The 16,432-nt window shown below is 43.9% G+C and overlaps 1 protein-coding gene across 1 annotated transcript in view; it reads right to left on the bottom strand.

The window, feature by feature from the left end:
- Positions 1–16,432, bottom strand: part of HSF5 (heat shock transcription factor 5) — an 886,218-nt gene that overhangs the window by 534,988 nt on the left and 334,798 nt on the right. Inside the window, exon 3 of the mRNA XM_069614838.1 lies at positions 11,380–11,477. Within this exon, the coding sequence (XP_069470939.1) occupies positions 11,380–11,477 (98 nt within the window). The remainder of the gene's footprint in view (positions 1–11,379; positions 11,478–16,432) is intronic.

The following is a 16,432-nucleotide window of genomic DNA, read 5'->3' as shown; positions in this document are numbered from 1 at the left end:
ACCGATACTTAGTCCAACTGGGAACTCAGATTTGGAAAAGAGCCAGTAAATCCATGAGCCTCAAAGACCCCTACTCCCCACAGATCCCGATAGCCGCACTCATGGTAAACAGGCCGGGGAGTCGGAAAATAAAAAGAGACACATGGGAGCAGTGCGGCGTCGCCACCCTGGGGGACCTAGTGGATGACCAGGGCATCCTGACATTTGCTGAACTGCAGGAAATCTCTGGATTACACACGGGCCAATTCCTTCTGCACAATGCTGTAGCGAAGAGGGTTGCTGCCCGCTGGCCATCCGTAGAAAACTTGGACACAGGACATGAAAGGATCGAGAGCCTGCTGGCGGCGGCGGAAGGGGGCCACGAGACCTCCAGGGTTTACGAAACTTTGCTAGACAGCACTACCCGGCACAGCCTCAAGTGCAAGGAAAAGTGGGAAATGGAGCTTGGACAGCAATTTGAAGAAGCTGAGTGGGAATCCATTACAAGATACCACAAAAAGGTATCTAGAAACGCTAGATTTCAGCTTATACAGTTTTACATAACAAACAGAGCATACCTCACCCCGGCAATCATTTCCAGATTCAACGATGCCAACAGCAGGGGATGCCCCAAATGTAACGAACCCCACGCAGATATGACCCACATGTTCTGGGGGTGCCCCGCAATACAAACCTTCTGGACACTAATCAAAACCAAAGTGGCTGAAGCGGACGTCACCCTGGAGGTGCATACGCCCACAGCATGCATTCTAGGAAGATACCCCAGGAACCGGAAGAACAAGCCACTGAATAAGCTAAAAGACCTAATGTACATTCTTGCAAAGCGACGCATCGCCATGTGTTGGAAACGCCCCCAGACCCCGTGTTTAGTAACATGGTGGGAAGATCTCCGGAGATGGACACAGGCCGAAACAGGGGCCTGGGAGAACGCCCGAAGCCAGCAAAGACTGGACACCTCTGACGACCTACTCCAATGGGTGGAGCTCACGGTGACGTTATTCAGCCCCAAGATGGTGGACTCATCGAGTGAAAGTACGATCACTGTAGAATAAAGCGGAATGGACCTTGCGGTGCGGAGCGAAATGGTCTTACAAGTTGGGAGGGAGGGAAGGAGGGAGGTGCGGGGCGGGGGGGGAGTTCATAAGGGGTTGTATGCGGCCAATTCAAGGCCCTGCTGTTGGTATGTTTATGTTTAACTTAAATGTAATAAATAAATTTAAAAAAAAAAAAAAAAAAATGACGTCTGATGTGTTGTAGGTGCCTTCGACGATGGCGTTGACGACGCAGTCTTGTGTGAAGGGCCCTTGTCTCTACTCAAGGGTTCATGACGCTCTTGAGGGTTTTTATTTGCCGAGGTCGACGACTCACAGCGTTTCTCTTTTTCGGGTCTTTCACCCGGGGTATCACCTCCAGGCATCTCTGAGGGGGACAAGTCCGCGTTCTCGAAGACCCTTAGCATTTTTTTGCAAAATTCCTCCCACTTAGCAGGAGAGCTGTGTTTTGTGGGGCAGGTGACCCTTTCTGGTGAATTGGAAGATGAAGAGGAAGTTGATCTTTAGTGCCTCTTCTTGGTATGTCTCGATCTGGATGAGTGGTGAGAACCACTACGAGATCTCGAGCGGGAATGTTTTCTCCGATGACGAGGAGACGAATGTCTCGACTCGGCCAAGGACAATTTTGAAGAGGTAGAGGTTTTAATGGTCTTACCTTTTTCCAGCTTCCCCTTACGCTCCCTCAAGGCTTTAGCCGTTATGGACATACATTCCTCACACTCCGAACACTGGTGCTCTAGGCCCAGGCACCACAGGCAGATCCTGTGAGGATCGGTTAACAACATCTTTTTTCCACAATCCGGCATATTTTTAAACCAGATCGTGGCATCGATGAAGCGGATCGTAGATTCGAAGATTTCTTCAAGAAAATCGAAGTTTAGGAAGGATTCACTGAGGAACCGAGCGTTGCGTCTCCGAAGCGCGGAAAAACAGAACTGAGCAACGGATGCTGCGCAAGACTATTTATACCTATGGTGGCGTTGGTGCCGATACGGAGGACTTCGAGGGACACTGACTCGAGGGACGTCGCTGCGCAGGCGCCCTCTACTGGAAAAAAATTCAGAGGCCAGCAAGCTGGAAGTGGATTTATCAAAGATAAGGAATACGTGGGAGGACACAATCCATTCATAAGATAGTTCCACAAATACATCCAAAACAAAATTTAAGGGAGGATGCAAATTGGGGGTGGATCGCGTAGGCATTGAATAGTAACAAGGTCCAGTAATGTCACGACCCGCCCGCTGGTGATTTTGTTTTGTTTGGTTCATGGAACACTAGAGGTTTTGTCCATCTTTTCAACAATGCAGAGTGCACCATGCAGAACTTTTTATGCCTCCAAGAAATATGGTTGTCAACCTCCCCGTTAGTGGATGGTTTTAGTCTCTTCTTGAACCCTGCTAAAAAAGGAGTAAAGGGTAGACCTTATGCGGGCTTATTAACATTAATAAGAAATGGTGTAGGCCTGAGAGTTATCGAAATGAGAAATCCCAGCCCCTATATTCAAGCACTGACTACAGAAATTTAAAGGGTTTACCTACTAGTTGGCTAGTGATTGTTTACTTATACTGGAACCGGTGGTTTGGGAGGATACAGGCTTTGTTGACTGTGTAATGTCCCTGATTGATGAACTCATAATCAAACGGTGAAATCCTCTGATAATTCTCTGTGGTGATTTTTGCGAAAAATAGCAATCACGCGGGCACTCGAATAAAAAATCTAGGGTTACGATTTGGTTGAGGCATTTATAAGAAAGGAATTTTCATATGTTAAATAGACAGACCCCGGGGGATATACCATAAGCACCTAGATGGGGGAGAGATAAGCAGAGTCCCACCTTAGATGATTTCTTTGTGTCGCAGAATGCTACCCTTTTAATGAAATCTTTGGAAGTGATTCCAATGCAGAGTAGTGATCATGATATGTTAAAGATGACTGTTGAGCAGGGTTGAAATAGACTTCATCTGAATTTGACTGATGTCTATATTAACTAATCGATACTCCTCTGCTGTGAGCAAATCTTTCGATAGGTATCAATTATTTGCCATTTCTCACAGACTTTATTGAAATTAAAGCGACTATGAGGAAACCAGATTTCAAACCGAAACACAGCTATGATGTGGAAATTAAGTCTCAAAAACGTCAATTGCACAGGGACATTAAAAAAACTGTATGATTTACCTGGACTGATTAGAGTAGATCAGATTAAAAAGCGAAGGCAACGGTATAAAAACTGGTCAATGTCTCATAGAAGTATCACACTGCAGCGTGACACAGAACAAATACTAAACATATTAGCTTCTAATGATTCCAGAAGTTTCTGGCAGGTGATGAATGATACAGGGATAAACCAGAAGGCTTTATAGTGTAATGTGGTTCACAAAGATAATTGGGTAAAGTTTTTTGGCTCCCTGTATTCTGGACCAGATTCTGAGAACCAAGGCAGGGTGCTGCCTGAGGTAAAGGTATGGAACTTGTTTTTTGACCAGGAGGTTGAGTAATTGATATGATCAGGGGGTTGAGTAATTCGAGAGTGCCGGGACCGGATGGTTTCTTGAATTGTATGCTTAAGTTAGCCCCAGAACAATGAGCAAACTTCTGCAAAGTTTGGTTTGCACAAATTATGAGAGAGAGAGAGAGAGAGAGAGAGAGAGAGAGAGAGAGAAAGAGAGAGAGAGAGAGAGAGAGAGAGAGAGAGAGAGAGAGAGAGAGAGAGAGAGAGAGAAAGAGATGTCCCGGACTCATGGAAGTCGGCCATAGTGGTGCCGATTTTCAAAGGGGAATAGGGCTGATCCTAAGAACTATCGCCCTATTGTCCTCCTTGATGTTCTGGGTAAGATCTTTTCCTCCCTGCCCTTATCCTATTTAAAGAAGTGGGTGATGTCATCAGGACATTATGATTGTAGGCAAACAGGCTTTGTGAAAGAGGTTGAATGCAGTCTGAACTTAATTATGATTAATATCTTTAAACTCAGGGCTCTAAAAAAAGGGTCTAAAATCTACCTATCCTTTATTGATCTTGCACAGGCTTTCAGCAGTGTAGATAGAGATAGAGATATACTATGGAAATAAATGCTAGTTTGGGAATGCCCGAGTGATCTAGTTCTTCCCATAAAGGTTTTGTACACTCATACTTCAATTCTAGTAAGGCTGAACCAAACTAATTTTCTCTCAAAGAAGATCCCCACATACCGAGGATTGAAGCAGGGTTGCCCATTGGCACCAGCCCTGTTTATCCTATTTATTTCAAATCTAAAAGAGGTTATGGGCTCAAAAAAGATTTTCAACCCAGAATCAATGGGCACATGATGGCCGGGCTGATGTACGCTGACAATTTGGTCATTCTTGGTCAAACATCAATTGGACTCCGGCATAAATTAACAATCCTCCAGGAATATGTGCAGGTTTATGGTTTAAAGGTAAATGTTGCTAAATCTGCAGTTGTAGTGTTGCAACGGTTAAAGGGGAGGAAAGGAAGTTCCTTTCAATGGTCACTGGGAAAAGAAATTGTTGATCCAGTGGAAAGTATTAGATATTTGAGAATCAGAATAAATTCAAGGCAAAATGATGCTAAGTGCATTGTGGAATTAAAAGCTAAAATTAAGAAATTAGCTGCACTGGGTGCAGTAATTCATAACACAATTGGCATATTTTCAGTCCTTCCTGTGGTCAAATTTTATAAACAGAAGGTAATACTGATAATTTTCTATAGCGCCAAAGCTTCGAGTCTTCCGTGGGAGGTATGGGCAACCCTGGAAGGTTTGTTTTGTTGAAATATTCTTTGCCTCCCTCGATGTGTGCCAATCACCATCATAAGCCATGAATTGGGTCTCCTTTCAATTTACGCTACGGTAGTGTGGAAGTCGTTATCCTTTTACCGTAAGCTTGTGATGGAGGAATCCCCAATTGAATTTGCAGTTTTAAGGGAAAGTAATGGTGGCATGAGGGATTGGGTATTGGAAATGTGGTTTAAACAGTGCTTGGAAATATTAACTAAGTAGACGCCTCTGTGAATTTGTTGAAGTCTAACCCTAATGCTGTTAAAAAAAAGCTCTGGTACAGGGACTGGATTGAGACCGAGGCGGGGAAAGTTAGGTATGCATTATTTGACTACATAAAAAAGGAAATTAAGGTGTTGAATATCCTACCTAAATATTTTGTAAAATTCCCAAGTCCTTATCATTGTGACCTTTTTATGAGATTTCAAATTAATTTTTTTCACACAAGAGAAGTTTTAAATCTACATAATTGTTGTGTCATGAAAATTGAGGTTTGTAGATTCTGCAATAGCACAAAAGTAACACTGAGGCTTTTAACACTTGACTGCCCAGTTTGGAGGATGTTAAGAACTAAATACATAGGTGATTTCATAATTGAAACCCCGTCAATGAGTGCATCTGAATTATGGGAATCGTGTGCAAGGGGAGAAAATTTAAATTGATATTTGCATTGACAACATTTAGGATTACATTTTTAAATCAATGTTAATATGATATTTTTCGAGAGTGTGATTTTAAAAGAGGGGAATTGCTGGGTTTGTATTGATGGAATTTGTACATTTTATGAAATTGATATATATTTGAAGGAATGCAATTTGTAAGGGATTTTAATCGAATTGTATTGTTTTGTGTTTTTCAATGGTAAAGGTTTATAATAAACCAGATACCAATAAATAAATAAATAAATACATAGTATATACGTATCCTTTTGCCCCGTACCTTTGCACCTCACCATACAAATGACATAAATTTGGCGACTGGGACATGTGCACGCCAAAGTGCTTGAGTACAGATTCCTGACAGCGAATTAAATGGGGACTCTAAAATGAGCTCCTGGAGGCCTCTGCCTTGGAGCGAGAGCTTGCTAACAAGGTCTCTCCATGGAGGAGGAAGGATAGTTCAGGGCCAACGTGCTTGTCTTGGAAACAAGACAACACGGAGCTTCACAGTTTCGATCCCTGGGTCCACGTTTAGAGACCTCTGGGTATTAAACATGTTATAAATAACCAATTATAATTATAATTATATTCAGTGTTTACGAATTCAGTGAAGATACCAAGATGGGTAATTCAAGAAATAAGAACAAGTGATTTACCAACTGTAACGTTCTTTCAATTGCTCCCACGTATTCCTCATCTTAGATATTCGTATCTTCCAACTTGCTGCTTCGGAAATTTTTCACCTTTCACCAACGGGCGCTGTGCTCGAGGCCGCGGCGTCGAATGTCCCTCGAGGGCTGCCGTCGAACATCAACGTCATCTATAGTAGAAAGGGCTCGAGCCCTTAGTCCATCTGGGGGCTATTTCCCAGCTAATTTATAACATTCAGAAATTGCCAATATTATCTATCTGGATAGTGCTTGTTTTGATACTGGTAGACCCAATTTGTGCCCGGTATATCCGAGAAAAAGTTGGTCAGATTGTCGGAATTTAGCCTATTTGGAATTTAGCCTTTTTAGGTCCAGTCTGTGTAATCTTTCTTCCTCCTTACTTGCATGCGGAGGAGGGTAGAAAGAAGGTAACATAATTTTCTGTGACAGGTGGAAGTCAGAGACTATTTTAGGTAAGAAAGAGGGTTTGACTCTAAGGATATGGAAAATGGTATGAGGAGACTTACAAGAGACCGCCTGCAACTCACTGACCCTGCGGGCTGATGTAATTGCCACTAGCAGAATTGTTTTTAAAGTAAGAAGCTTTAACGGGCAAGAATGTAATGGTTCAAAAGGTATACATGTGAGAAACTTTACGACTAAGTTTAGATCCCAGACGGGTACCTGAAAAGGTGTTGGAGGATGCACATTTGTCAGCCCTTCCAGGAATTGAATAACTAAGGGCATTTTAAAATAGGATACCTCTCGCGAGGAAAGCTTGAAAATAGATAGCGCTGCTAAGTATACCTTTATAGTGCCAACTTGGAGCACCATATTGGCCAAATGTAACAGAAAAGAGAGTACCATAAGAGTATTAAATAGGAATGGATCCACATTCTTGTCCTTGCACCAGTTACTGAACTTGTTCCAACGACACCGGTACAAGGACATTGTTGCTAGTCTTCTGACCGAAAGCAAAATCTCCATTACGTCGTCCGGGAGGTCCCAATCCTTATATCTCAGCCTCTCAGAAGCCAAGCGTGAAGGCTGAGTGTATTGACCTCTGGATGGAGAACACGACCTTCCTCTTGCGAGAGGAGATCCTCTCTCTGTGGAAGACGTATTGGAGAGCAGATGGACATGTCTTGAAGGTCTGGGTACCAAGTCCTCCTGGCTCAATCCTGGGCAATTAGGATTATAGTTTTCCTGAACTTTTTCAACCTCCTGATTACTTGAGGAATAACAGGGACTGGAGGAAACGCGTACAGCAGTGAAAATTCTCAGTCCACCACGAAAGTGTCTCCTAGAGCTCCTCTTGAGGGAAATTCCCTAGAGCAGTACTGATCCCACATACGGTTGACACTGGTCACGAAAAGATCCACTTGAGAGGTTCCCCAACGGGTAAGATCTTTAGAAGGACTTCCTGAGCTAGTTCCCACTCGTGGGACACTGTGCTCTGCATCCTCATAGCGTCAGCCACAGTGTTCTGCTCTCCGGCTAGGTGAACTGCCGACAAGAGATAATCCTTCTTGTATTCCCCAGAACCAGAGCTGCATTGCTTCTCTGCACAGTGGTAGTGGTAGTGACCCTACACCTCCTCTCTTGTTGAGGTAGTGCATGGCCACTCTGTTGCCTGTCATTATCAGGACATTCTTTCCCTGTACAGAGGGCAGCAAGGCTTCAGAGCTAGTCTGATTGCCCTCAGCTCCAAAAGGTTGATGTGTAGTTTGGACTCCGATGGAGACCAACGACCGCTGATTGTAAGATCATTAGCGTGGGCTCCCCACCCCGTGAGTGAGGCGTCCGTCACTACTATTATCTCCGGCCATGGTTGCCAAAAAGATTCTCCTTTGAGGATATTGTCCTTGCAAGCCCACCATAGTAGATCCTGACCCACTCTGGCTGGAACTTGCAAAAGATCTGACATATTCCCCGAGAATTGGGACCATAAGAGTTCTGAGGGCCCATTGAAGGGATCTCATCCTCAATCTGGCCTCTGGCACCAGAAAAATGCAGAATGCCATGAGATCGAGCAACCTGAGGAAATTGAAGGCCGGTAGACGCTGGGCATTCTGGAACTTTGTTACCATCTGCAGATTGTGGTGAGCTCTCTCCTCGGGAGGCGAGGCTTTGCCCGAGGACGTATCCAGTACAACTCTGATAAATTGGTGCTTTTGGAGTAGTATCATTTGTGACTTCTTGAAATTGAGGGAGAAGCCCAGTCTGTGTAAGAAGTGGCAGGTCATGGTCAGATGTTCGTGGGCTTGTTCGAGCGAACTCGCCCTGATTAACCAGTCATCCAGGTAAGGGTAGAGGTGAATCCCCCCACTCCTGAGATTCGCTGCCACCACCGCCATCAGCTTTGAACCTCAGGTACTTCCTGTGCTTGAGATGGATCGGCACATGAAAGTAAGCATCCAGAAAGCCCAATGATACCAACCAGTCTTGGAGTTCGAGAGCCTGAAGGATCTGAGAAAGGTTTACCATCTTGAACTTGTCCTTCCTGAGGAACTTGTTCAAGTTTCTTGAGTCTAAGATGGGTCTCAATCCTCTGTCCTTCTTTGGGATGAGAAAGTAAGGGGAGTACTAACCCTTGTTCCTCTCCGCTACAGGTACAAGTTTTATTGCACCTTTCTCTAGCAGGGTTAAAATCTCCTCCACAAGGAGCGTGTCTGGAATTTTGGCCGGTGGATGGTCCATAGGCCTTTGTCGAAAAGGAAGGCAGTAACCCTGGGATACTGTTTCCAGTGCCCAAGCATCTGAAGTAATGCCCCGCCATTCGTTCAGATACTGAGGGATCCTACCTCCCACCGGGGGTCTTGTGGGTTAAGGCCTCAGAGTGGCTTTGCAGCGGCAACTTTTCCCTTTCCACCACGAGGGATTTTTCTTTGTTGTCCTTTCTGACTGTCTCGTAGATGTGGCCACCTGCACCACTAAACTCTCAGGAGAGGGATGTTTTGATAGCTGTTCAGGGTCAGTTGAGGAAGGCCTATACTTCCCTACACATTTTTTATTTATAGTTGGGTCAGAATCTGGGGTTTCCCATGTGGCCATAACCCCTTTTTGTAACGCCTTATGAAAAAGGAGGACAGGGTCCTTCTTTGGGCCTTCATTGAGGATGTCTGTCATGTCATCTTGATCAAAATTTGGGGAAGTTGCATACCATCCCATAAATTCAATAACTCTATTCATTACGTTTCTGTACCCTGCATCTGCATGGTCTGCAGGGTCGGGTCTATCAAAGTCTACCTCAGGGGAGGTATCCAGGCCACTGGCTATCTGAAATAAATCAGCCATTTTAGAATTATGGTCTACTAATTCTTCCGGGACATCCGTAGTCCCAAATTTTACTCCAGCCGCAGTAACATCCTCTTCAGAGGATTGTTCCTCAAAAATGGAATAAATGAATCTGAAAAAATCCTGTCTAGGCTGTGGCTGGTACACTTTTTCGACCGGCATCGATCTCGGCTTCGACAAGTGTGTCGATTTTAGTGCCGGAATTAACAATGGCCTCGATAACAGTGCTGAAGGCGTTGAGGTCATCGACGCTGGCTTCGATAACGTTGAAGAAGGCTTATATGCCATTGAGGGAGGTGTCGACGTCATCCTTGAGGTCGGCTTCGAGATCGCCTTCGAAGGATGCGTCGAAGTAACCTTCGACATGGACTTCCATGGCGGGTGGATTCCCGATGCCATCTTGCCAGATGTTACCTCTGATTTATTATGCACCGGTAGGTCTGATTTTTACTAGGTGCCGGGGAAATATCCTCTGACGGCACCCACGAGGATTTATCGTCGAATCTCACGCGTCTGGTCTTTGACCTCCCTCTGTCACTTTTGGAGTGAGTAGGGGCATGGTCTCCACGCAGTTTTTTCGAGGGGGTCTGGGCCGCATTCTCGAAAATGTTCAACATGGAAGTTCTGAAAGCCTCCCATTTCTCTGGGGAATCATGTTTGGATGGAAGGGTAGGGGATGACCCTTGTGTCCGACGAGGAGGAGGAAGAAGGTGATCAGTGTCGTCTCTTCTTAGATTTTTTCGACAAAGACGAGGAAGATTTCCTCGAACAACTTCTCGATCTCGATTTCCTCGACCTGTCGAGACTTTCCACCCGATTCCCTCGATTCCATTAGTTTTCTCAAAGAAGACTTCAAGGATTCCTCCCCCACCGCTAGTTTACCTCTACATTCCTTCAAAGCCTTGTTGGTCATCGCCTGACAGGAACCGCTTTCGTCTTCCCGATGGTCAGGGCCCAAACAGACAATTTCGATGGGAGTCGGTGATCGACATTTTCTTCCTGCATTTCCGACATTTTTTTAAGCCAGTTTTGGGCGTGGAAGGATTCGACGATGAAGACATAATGACTAGAACAACTGAAGCGCCGTTTTTGTGTCATGAAGCAAGCTATCGGAAAAACGGAACTGTAGCTACCGGGCGCAGCTCCAGCACTTTATACTATGGATGACGTCGCTGTTCGACGGCGGCCCTCAAGGGATATTCGACGCCACAGCCTCGAGCACAGCGCCCTCTGGTGAAAAATCTCTGAAGCAGCAAGCTGGAAGATACGAATATCTAAGATGAGGAATACGTGGGAGGACAGAATCCATTCGAAACTGTGGACTTGATGTGGAAGCTCACAGAAAGAGAGGGCCCCTGTCACATGATCTCCCTATATGTTAGTCAGTAATACACAGAGGATGACTGACCTACAGTACAGCAGACCACACTTTCCTGTGCCTGCCTTTCTCATCACAGGCCCCAAACATCCTCTAAAAGTACCCTCCTTGGAGAATACTTTAACTTTCCCTAGTGTAGCATTTTTGCCCCAATGAATTATTGTCTTACCACACTGTAGGGGCATACATTGGCATATATTATAGCGCTGGATTTTGAAGTGAGCAGTTGTGGTTACCTCCTGTACAACCTGCCCCATTGACAGATTGTGCATGAATACATACTTAATGCCCATGCATGTAGACTTTTCAGTTTAAGTTAATTTTGCAAAACATTTTATGAGTTATTGCCAAGAGAGGATGTGGATCAAATGGCAAGACTGCCTACATCCCCTCCAAACCTTACGTATCTGTCTTGTTGAGGATCAAGTCTGTTGGACCATTAGCCCCATTTCAAAGGTTAAAATACCCTGGTGCTGACATCAGGATTTACCAGGATTAATCCTAACTCATGAGTGTCTTTGTCTGGAACAATAAACCTTCTGACTCTTCTCCAACAATGACACTCACCTGGTAAAAGCTGCAATGCTGGTATGATGACACTGATGGTGTGGCACAGGGAGTCAATGGTTCCATGTGAGGAGGAGGTGAGCAGCACTGCAGTACGGCTAAGTAAAAACCATGCATATAGGCATTAGTAAACAAAGACTTCATAGCATGAACCCTACAAATAGGGTGGTATGTACATTTTCTGTATTATTCTTTTTCATCTTATTTTAAATGTATTACAAATAGTGTCTTATGGTTACAATTAAACCTTATACACTCTGTTCACGTTCATAAAATACCATTGTTAATACATCACCAAAAATTCATAATACATAGTTTGTTGGCCATTTGAAAATTCATATAAACATATTAAATAAACTGCTTTTTCATACCATCAGATTATCTCAAACGATAGTGCTTAATTGCTTCTTTATGTTTAATCTCGAAGAAATGAATATCCACAAGCCGACAATGGTGATACAGAAACCAAGTTGAATACCATCTCGCCAGAATTTCGAGAAGAAATAGCTGTCCCTTATATGATATGATATGATAGTTTATTTATATATTTATATCATGTTTACAATTTTAGAAAAACTCTGTTCTATCCTTCTGTAGCACTGGACATTTCAGAAAAAGTTGTTTTAACGTCACTAATTCGTGGGGTGCTTTGCACAACTGTCTTGTACACTCATGCCCATGTATTCCTCTCCAGGCTCCTATTATCGCGAAAGTCTTCAAAACGTTTCATCAACATTTTCCAGCAGTTTTAGGATTATGTACATTGGCTGTACGGCCATCTGTATCCTTCTGAGTCTAGTGCTGCACAGTGATAACACCACTGCTTGATTTATTGCAGTTGATTTAATGCTTATAAAGGAAATTATATAATTTATTACAGCTTTTTGCTTCTCAAAAATGCCTTATGATTAAGGATCATGGAATTTGCTGTGTTTGTAGCACCTTATATAACTGTGGAACCTTCTCTGCTCTTGTGCCTTCTCAGTTTATGGTATTGTCCATGCATGTGTTACCTTTCCTAAAGTGTTCTCTCTACTGGTTGTGTGGGGCTTCACATGAATTAAATATTACATTCACTGTGGTTCAGGTACTCTTAGTGCTTCTTTTCGTCCTTGTAAGCTAGTTGTTAATTGGCAACTTGCAGGCCTGATTGTGAAACTGCTCTCACAAATTCTGTTACTACAAAAAGAACTTTGAGGTGGTTTATGCCTTTGCATTTCTCTGTGTTTCACACCCGTCGACCCACTGTGAAGTCATTACTGCATGTAAAATCATTACCTTCCTGACACCCACATCCTTTTCTCAAGATATTTATGTAACGCCAAATGTGACAAGAAATGGGTGTTGCAGATGGGGAGAGCAACGACTACTAGAATCACTATTAAAGTATATTCCCATTATACTGTCATCATGCTTCACTTACTTCCCAATCTGGTTGCAATAGATATAGCATATGCAGAATTAGCAATTAATCAAATAGATAATTAATGATTTCTTGTTAAAAACAGAAAGCTCCATACCTCAAAGAATAATGTATAAAAATGTATGTGTTATGACTTGAAAATTCAAACATTTGTGGTGGAATGGTTTTGAAATCTAACCAGAATCATAACATTGCAAAGCTTGCAGCAAAGAGATGTGCACAGATCAATCAATTAGCATGTGTTTCTTTAGCATGTTTACAGCCTTGATTATACTACCAGAAGACATGAAAGGACTGTCAGACATTCTGAACATCTTGTTCTGTTGGGGAAGAATTTAAAAACTCTTGTCACAATAAATATAACCTTCTTCACTGCAGAAGAGTGAGATCTTATATGGAAATGGGAATGTCAATTTCTTGTCTGAAATCAAAGTCTCATATGACTCTAGGAATGATGATCAGTCCACTAGCCCTAAGAAATCTGTAAATGTCTTTTAACAGAAGCAGTTTGGTGTTCAATAATCGCTCTGGCTGAATAATAACCTCTGTGAAGTGTATCTTAAAGGATAGAAGATCCAAATCATAAGATTCCAGCGTATAGTGTTTTGAAAAGAAGGACAAAAAAGTTAAATCCAATTCACTTTAAAGAACTGGATACTTGATGAGAGGGTACTCTGATGAATCCGATGGTGTCATCACTTATTTCCTGGCAGTGACCTCTCCCCATGTGCAAGCGGACGGCAGCCGCTACCTGATCCTGACCCTGGGGGCAGCTATATGAGAGAGGATAACATGAGGGTGAAACAATCTCCAGGAGAATATTGTGATGAATCCAAGGATGTCATCACTCTCGGGTGACCTTTCAATATGAGGACAGGGGACGGCAGCCGCTGCATGATCCTGACTCTGGGGGCGGTTATATGAGGGAGGACCACCTGGGGGGAGGTGACTCTCAGGGAGACCCAATGACATCAGTGGAAGAAATCATACCCTCCTCTTTCCTCAAAGGATACTTCGAACACCCCATAGACCTTGATGGCATGCTGCTACACTGCTCGCCTCGGTTTAGAGTTGGTGTATGTAAGCTCCAAATTCCCACAGAAGAGGATATGCAGACCACTGAGAAGAGGAGGAAACAGGATGTAGTTGAGTGATCTGAAACCTAATCTGTCATTTAAAACTGTTGAGAGTATTTCTTCAAACTCTAAACACGAAATATCAAAAGTGTACTTTAAAACTGCAAAGATGTTTCTTCAAACTCACCATACAAATCATCAAGTTCTTTATGCAAAACTACAGACAATACTTCTTCCGACTCTGCCTACAAGATGTTGCAAACTGACTTCCCTTTTTCCAATGAAATACTGCCACGAGGAAGCTGAGCAGAGTAATGAAGATCAGTATTGACCGAGAATGCAAGCAGCGCTCTAGTTGTTACAAGCGCATATTATATGGCGGGACATTTAAACTGGGAAACCAGATGACACAGGAGAGCTGCTGGATAGGTCGAGTCCCCTCGGTACTAACCGAGGGACTGCTGGGCGAGTACAAAGTCTGTGGAGCCAACATGCTCACGGGAAAAACCAAAGAAGACCGATTGTGAAGGTCGGTACGCTGCAAGATTGATAGAGGAGGAAGGACGAACTCCTGCTGCGCAGCGGTACTGGAAAGTCACCTCTGCAACGCCGCAGCCCAGGGGAACACAGAAAAGGAAAGCGAAAGCCACGAGAGAGACAAGAACGACAAGGCAGAGGTGGCAAACCCAAAGGAGGAAAGCAGAACGCCAGCAAGCCACTGCAGGTTCGCCGCAGGGAAAGCAGTACATACTGCAGCAGACCGGTGTGTCCACATGAGGGAGAATGGAACACTGGGGCATTTTGCCTATGGAACCGAAAGCAAATAAAAATGAATGAAGCAAATGAGACGGAACAAAAGTTGGCATATTTCATAAAGAAAGAGACCAGGACGGACAGAAAAGATTGTCAAATTTGTGAGTGTTCACGAGATGCATATAACAAGATGCATATAAGAAAGCCCTGGCACGAGAGTATACCAGGCATTTCAAGTCACAACTGTTTTGTACAAGAGGACAACTGTCTGCATGTAAAGAAAAGCCCTGGCAGAAGAGCATATCGGGCATTGCAAGTCATAGGAGTTTGTGTATGAGGAAAGCAAGTATTAACATATGAGAGAATCCCGGCAGGAGAGTAAACAGTGTAAGAACAGATTGAACAATCTATAGAATATGCTGCATCAGAAAACCCTGATAAGGATACATCAAGAAACTAGTCAAAGAGTGTAATTGAGATATTAAGGAGTAAGAAGAGACCTGGCAGGAGAGTTCACCAGAATTCACCAGAGTTTACCAGAGTTCATCAAGAACCAGACTGTCAGCCAAGCTACTTTGTATATTAAGTTTATTTTCATCCAATGGAACTTAAGGAACCAGTATAAAGCTGAGAGAAGAGGAAACCAGGGGAAGTGAACTAGCCTCTGGATTTGTGAACTTTATTTGCATGGAACATTTGTGTTGGAGTAAAGCATTCTTCTTTTGGAACATTTATACACTTTCAAGGCCAAAGATATTTCCCCTTTCACCTTATATTTCCTCTTTGACCTTATAGTTGATTTTTATAATGTGAGGGTTAGAATAGTACTTTGGACATGTGACAATTTGCTTTGGACATCTTGACAAAGGACTGACCCCTTAGTTTTGTTTTGGGTAGGGAAAATACCTCTTAGAGCAGGGACAGAGAGGCATTTTCCAAACCTAGTTCTGTTTAATAAAGGTCTATGGCAAAATGCATGAATCACCTGTGTCCAAGTTTCATTCCTGACTCCTCACAATATCATGGCACCATCGGATGAGACATGGTATCCCCCTTCTTCTGATACCTGACATGCGCGCCGTACCGTGCAGCCGCAGCTTACCTGGTGCAGGCTGGTGCTTGTACCAATGCTGGCGGATGATTCCGCACGGCGGCCGCTCTGCACTCTCCAGGCCTTGGTGTGCTTCTCTGTGCTGTCGACAAGCTCCCAGGCAGCGTATCTCCATGGCGGCAGGCGTTCCGGCTGTAATTTCCAAATTGCCACAGAGGATGTTCCCTACGCTCGTTGCCATGACAATGCCAAAACATCCATAAAAGGAAGATGCTCACTTTCCTTGGCATGTCTCAACGCTCCTTGTTTCGATGCCTGGTTCTGCTTTGCTGCCAGTCTGTCTCCAGTTCTTCTCTGTCCCCTACTGCCCTTTTGGAGCACTCAATACGTTTCTTTTCTGTTTTATTCCAAATCCTTGACCTGTTTTAATCCTTTTCTCTTCCTTGTTCTACTCTGTCCTCTCTTTGCACCTGCTTTTGGGAGTTGTTGCCATACTTCATTCTGCCTTTCTTGTGACTCACTTGGCTCCTGAGTTACCTTATCATCCATCACCTGACCACCCGGTTCAGTGTCCGCACTGTCTCCTCACTGCGCAATTCCGGGAGGTGAGCCCACGGTTTGGTGAGATCTGTCCCCAGCCTTCCCTGAAGTTTAACCCCATAGTGTGGTAGGGGGTTCACTCCTCCAACTACCCTGCTACATACACTCTGGATTCCAATCAAAGGAGTGCTACCCAGAAGACCTCTCAGT

Source organism: Ambystoma mexicanum, chromosome 9 (genome assembly GCF_040938575.1).
Source record: "Ambystoma mexicanum isolate Mex_15411 chromosome 9, UKY_AmexF1_1, whole genome shotgun sequence".
Lineage (NCBI taxonomy): Eukaryota > Metazoa > Chordata > Amphibia > Caudata > Ambystomatidae > Ambystoma > Ambystoma mexicanum.
Note: the sequence above shows the minus strand (reverse complement) of the source record. Positions and strands in the feature narration are given on the sequence as shown.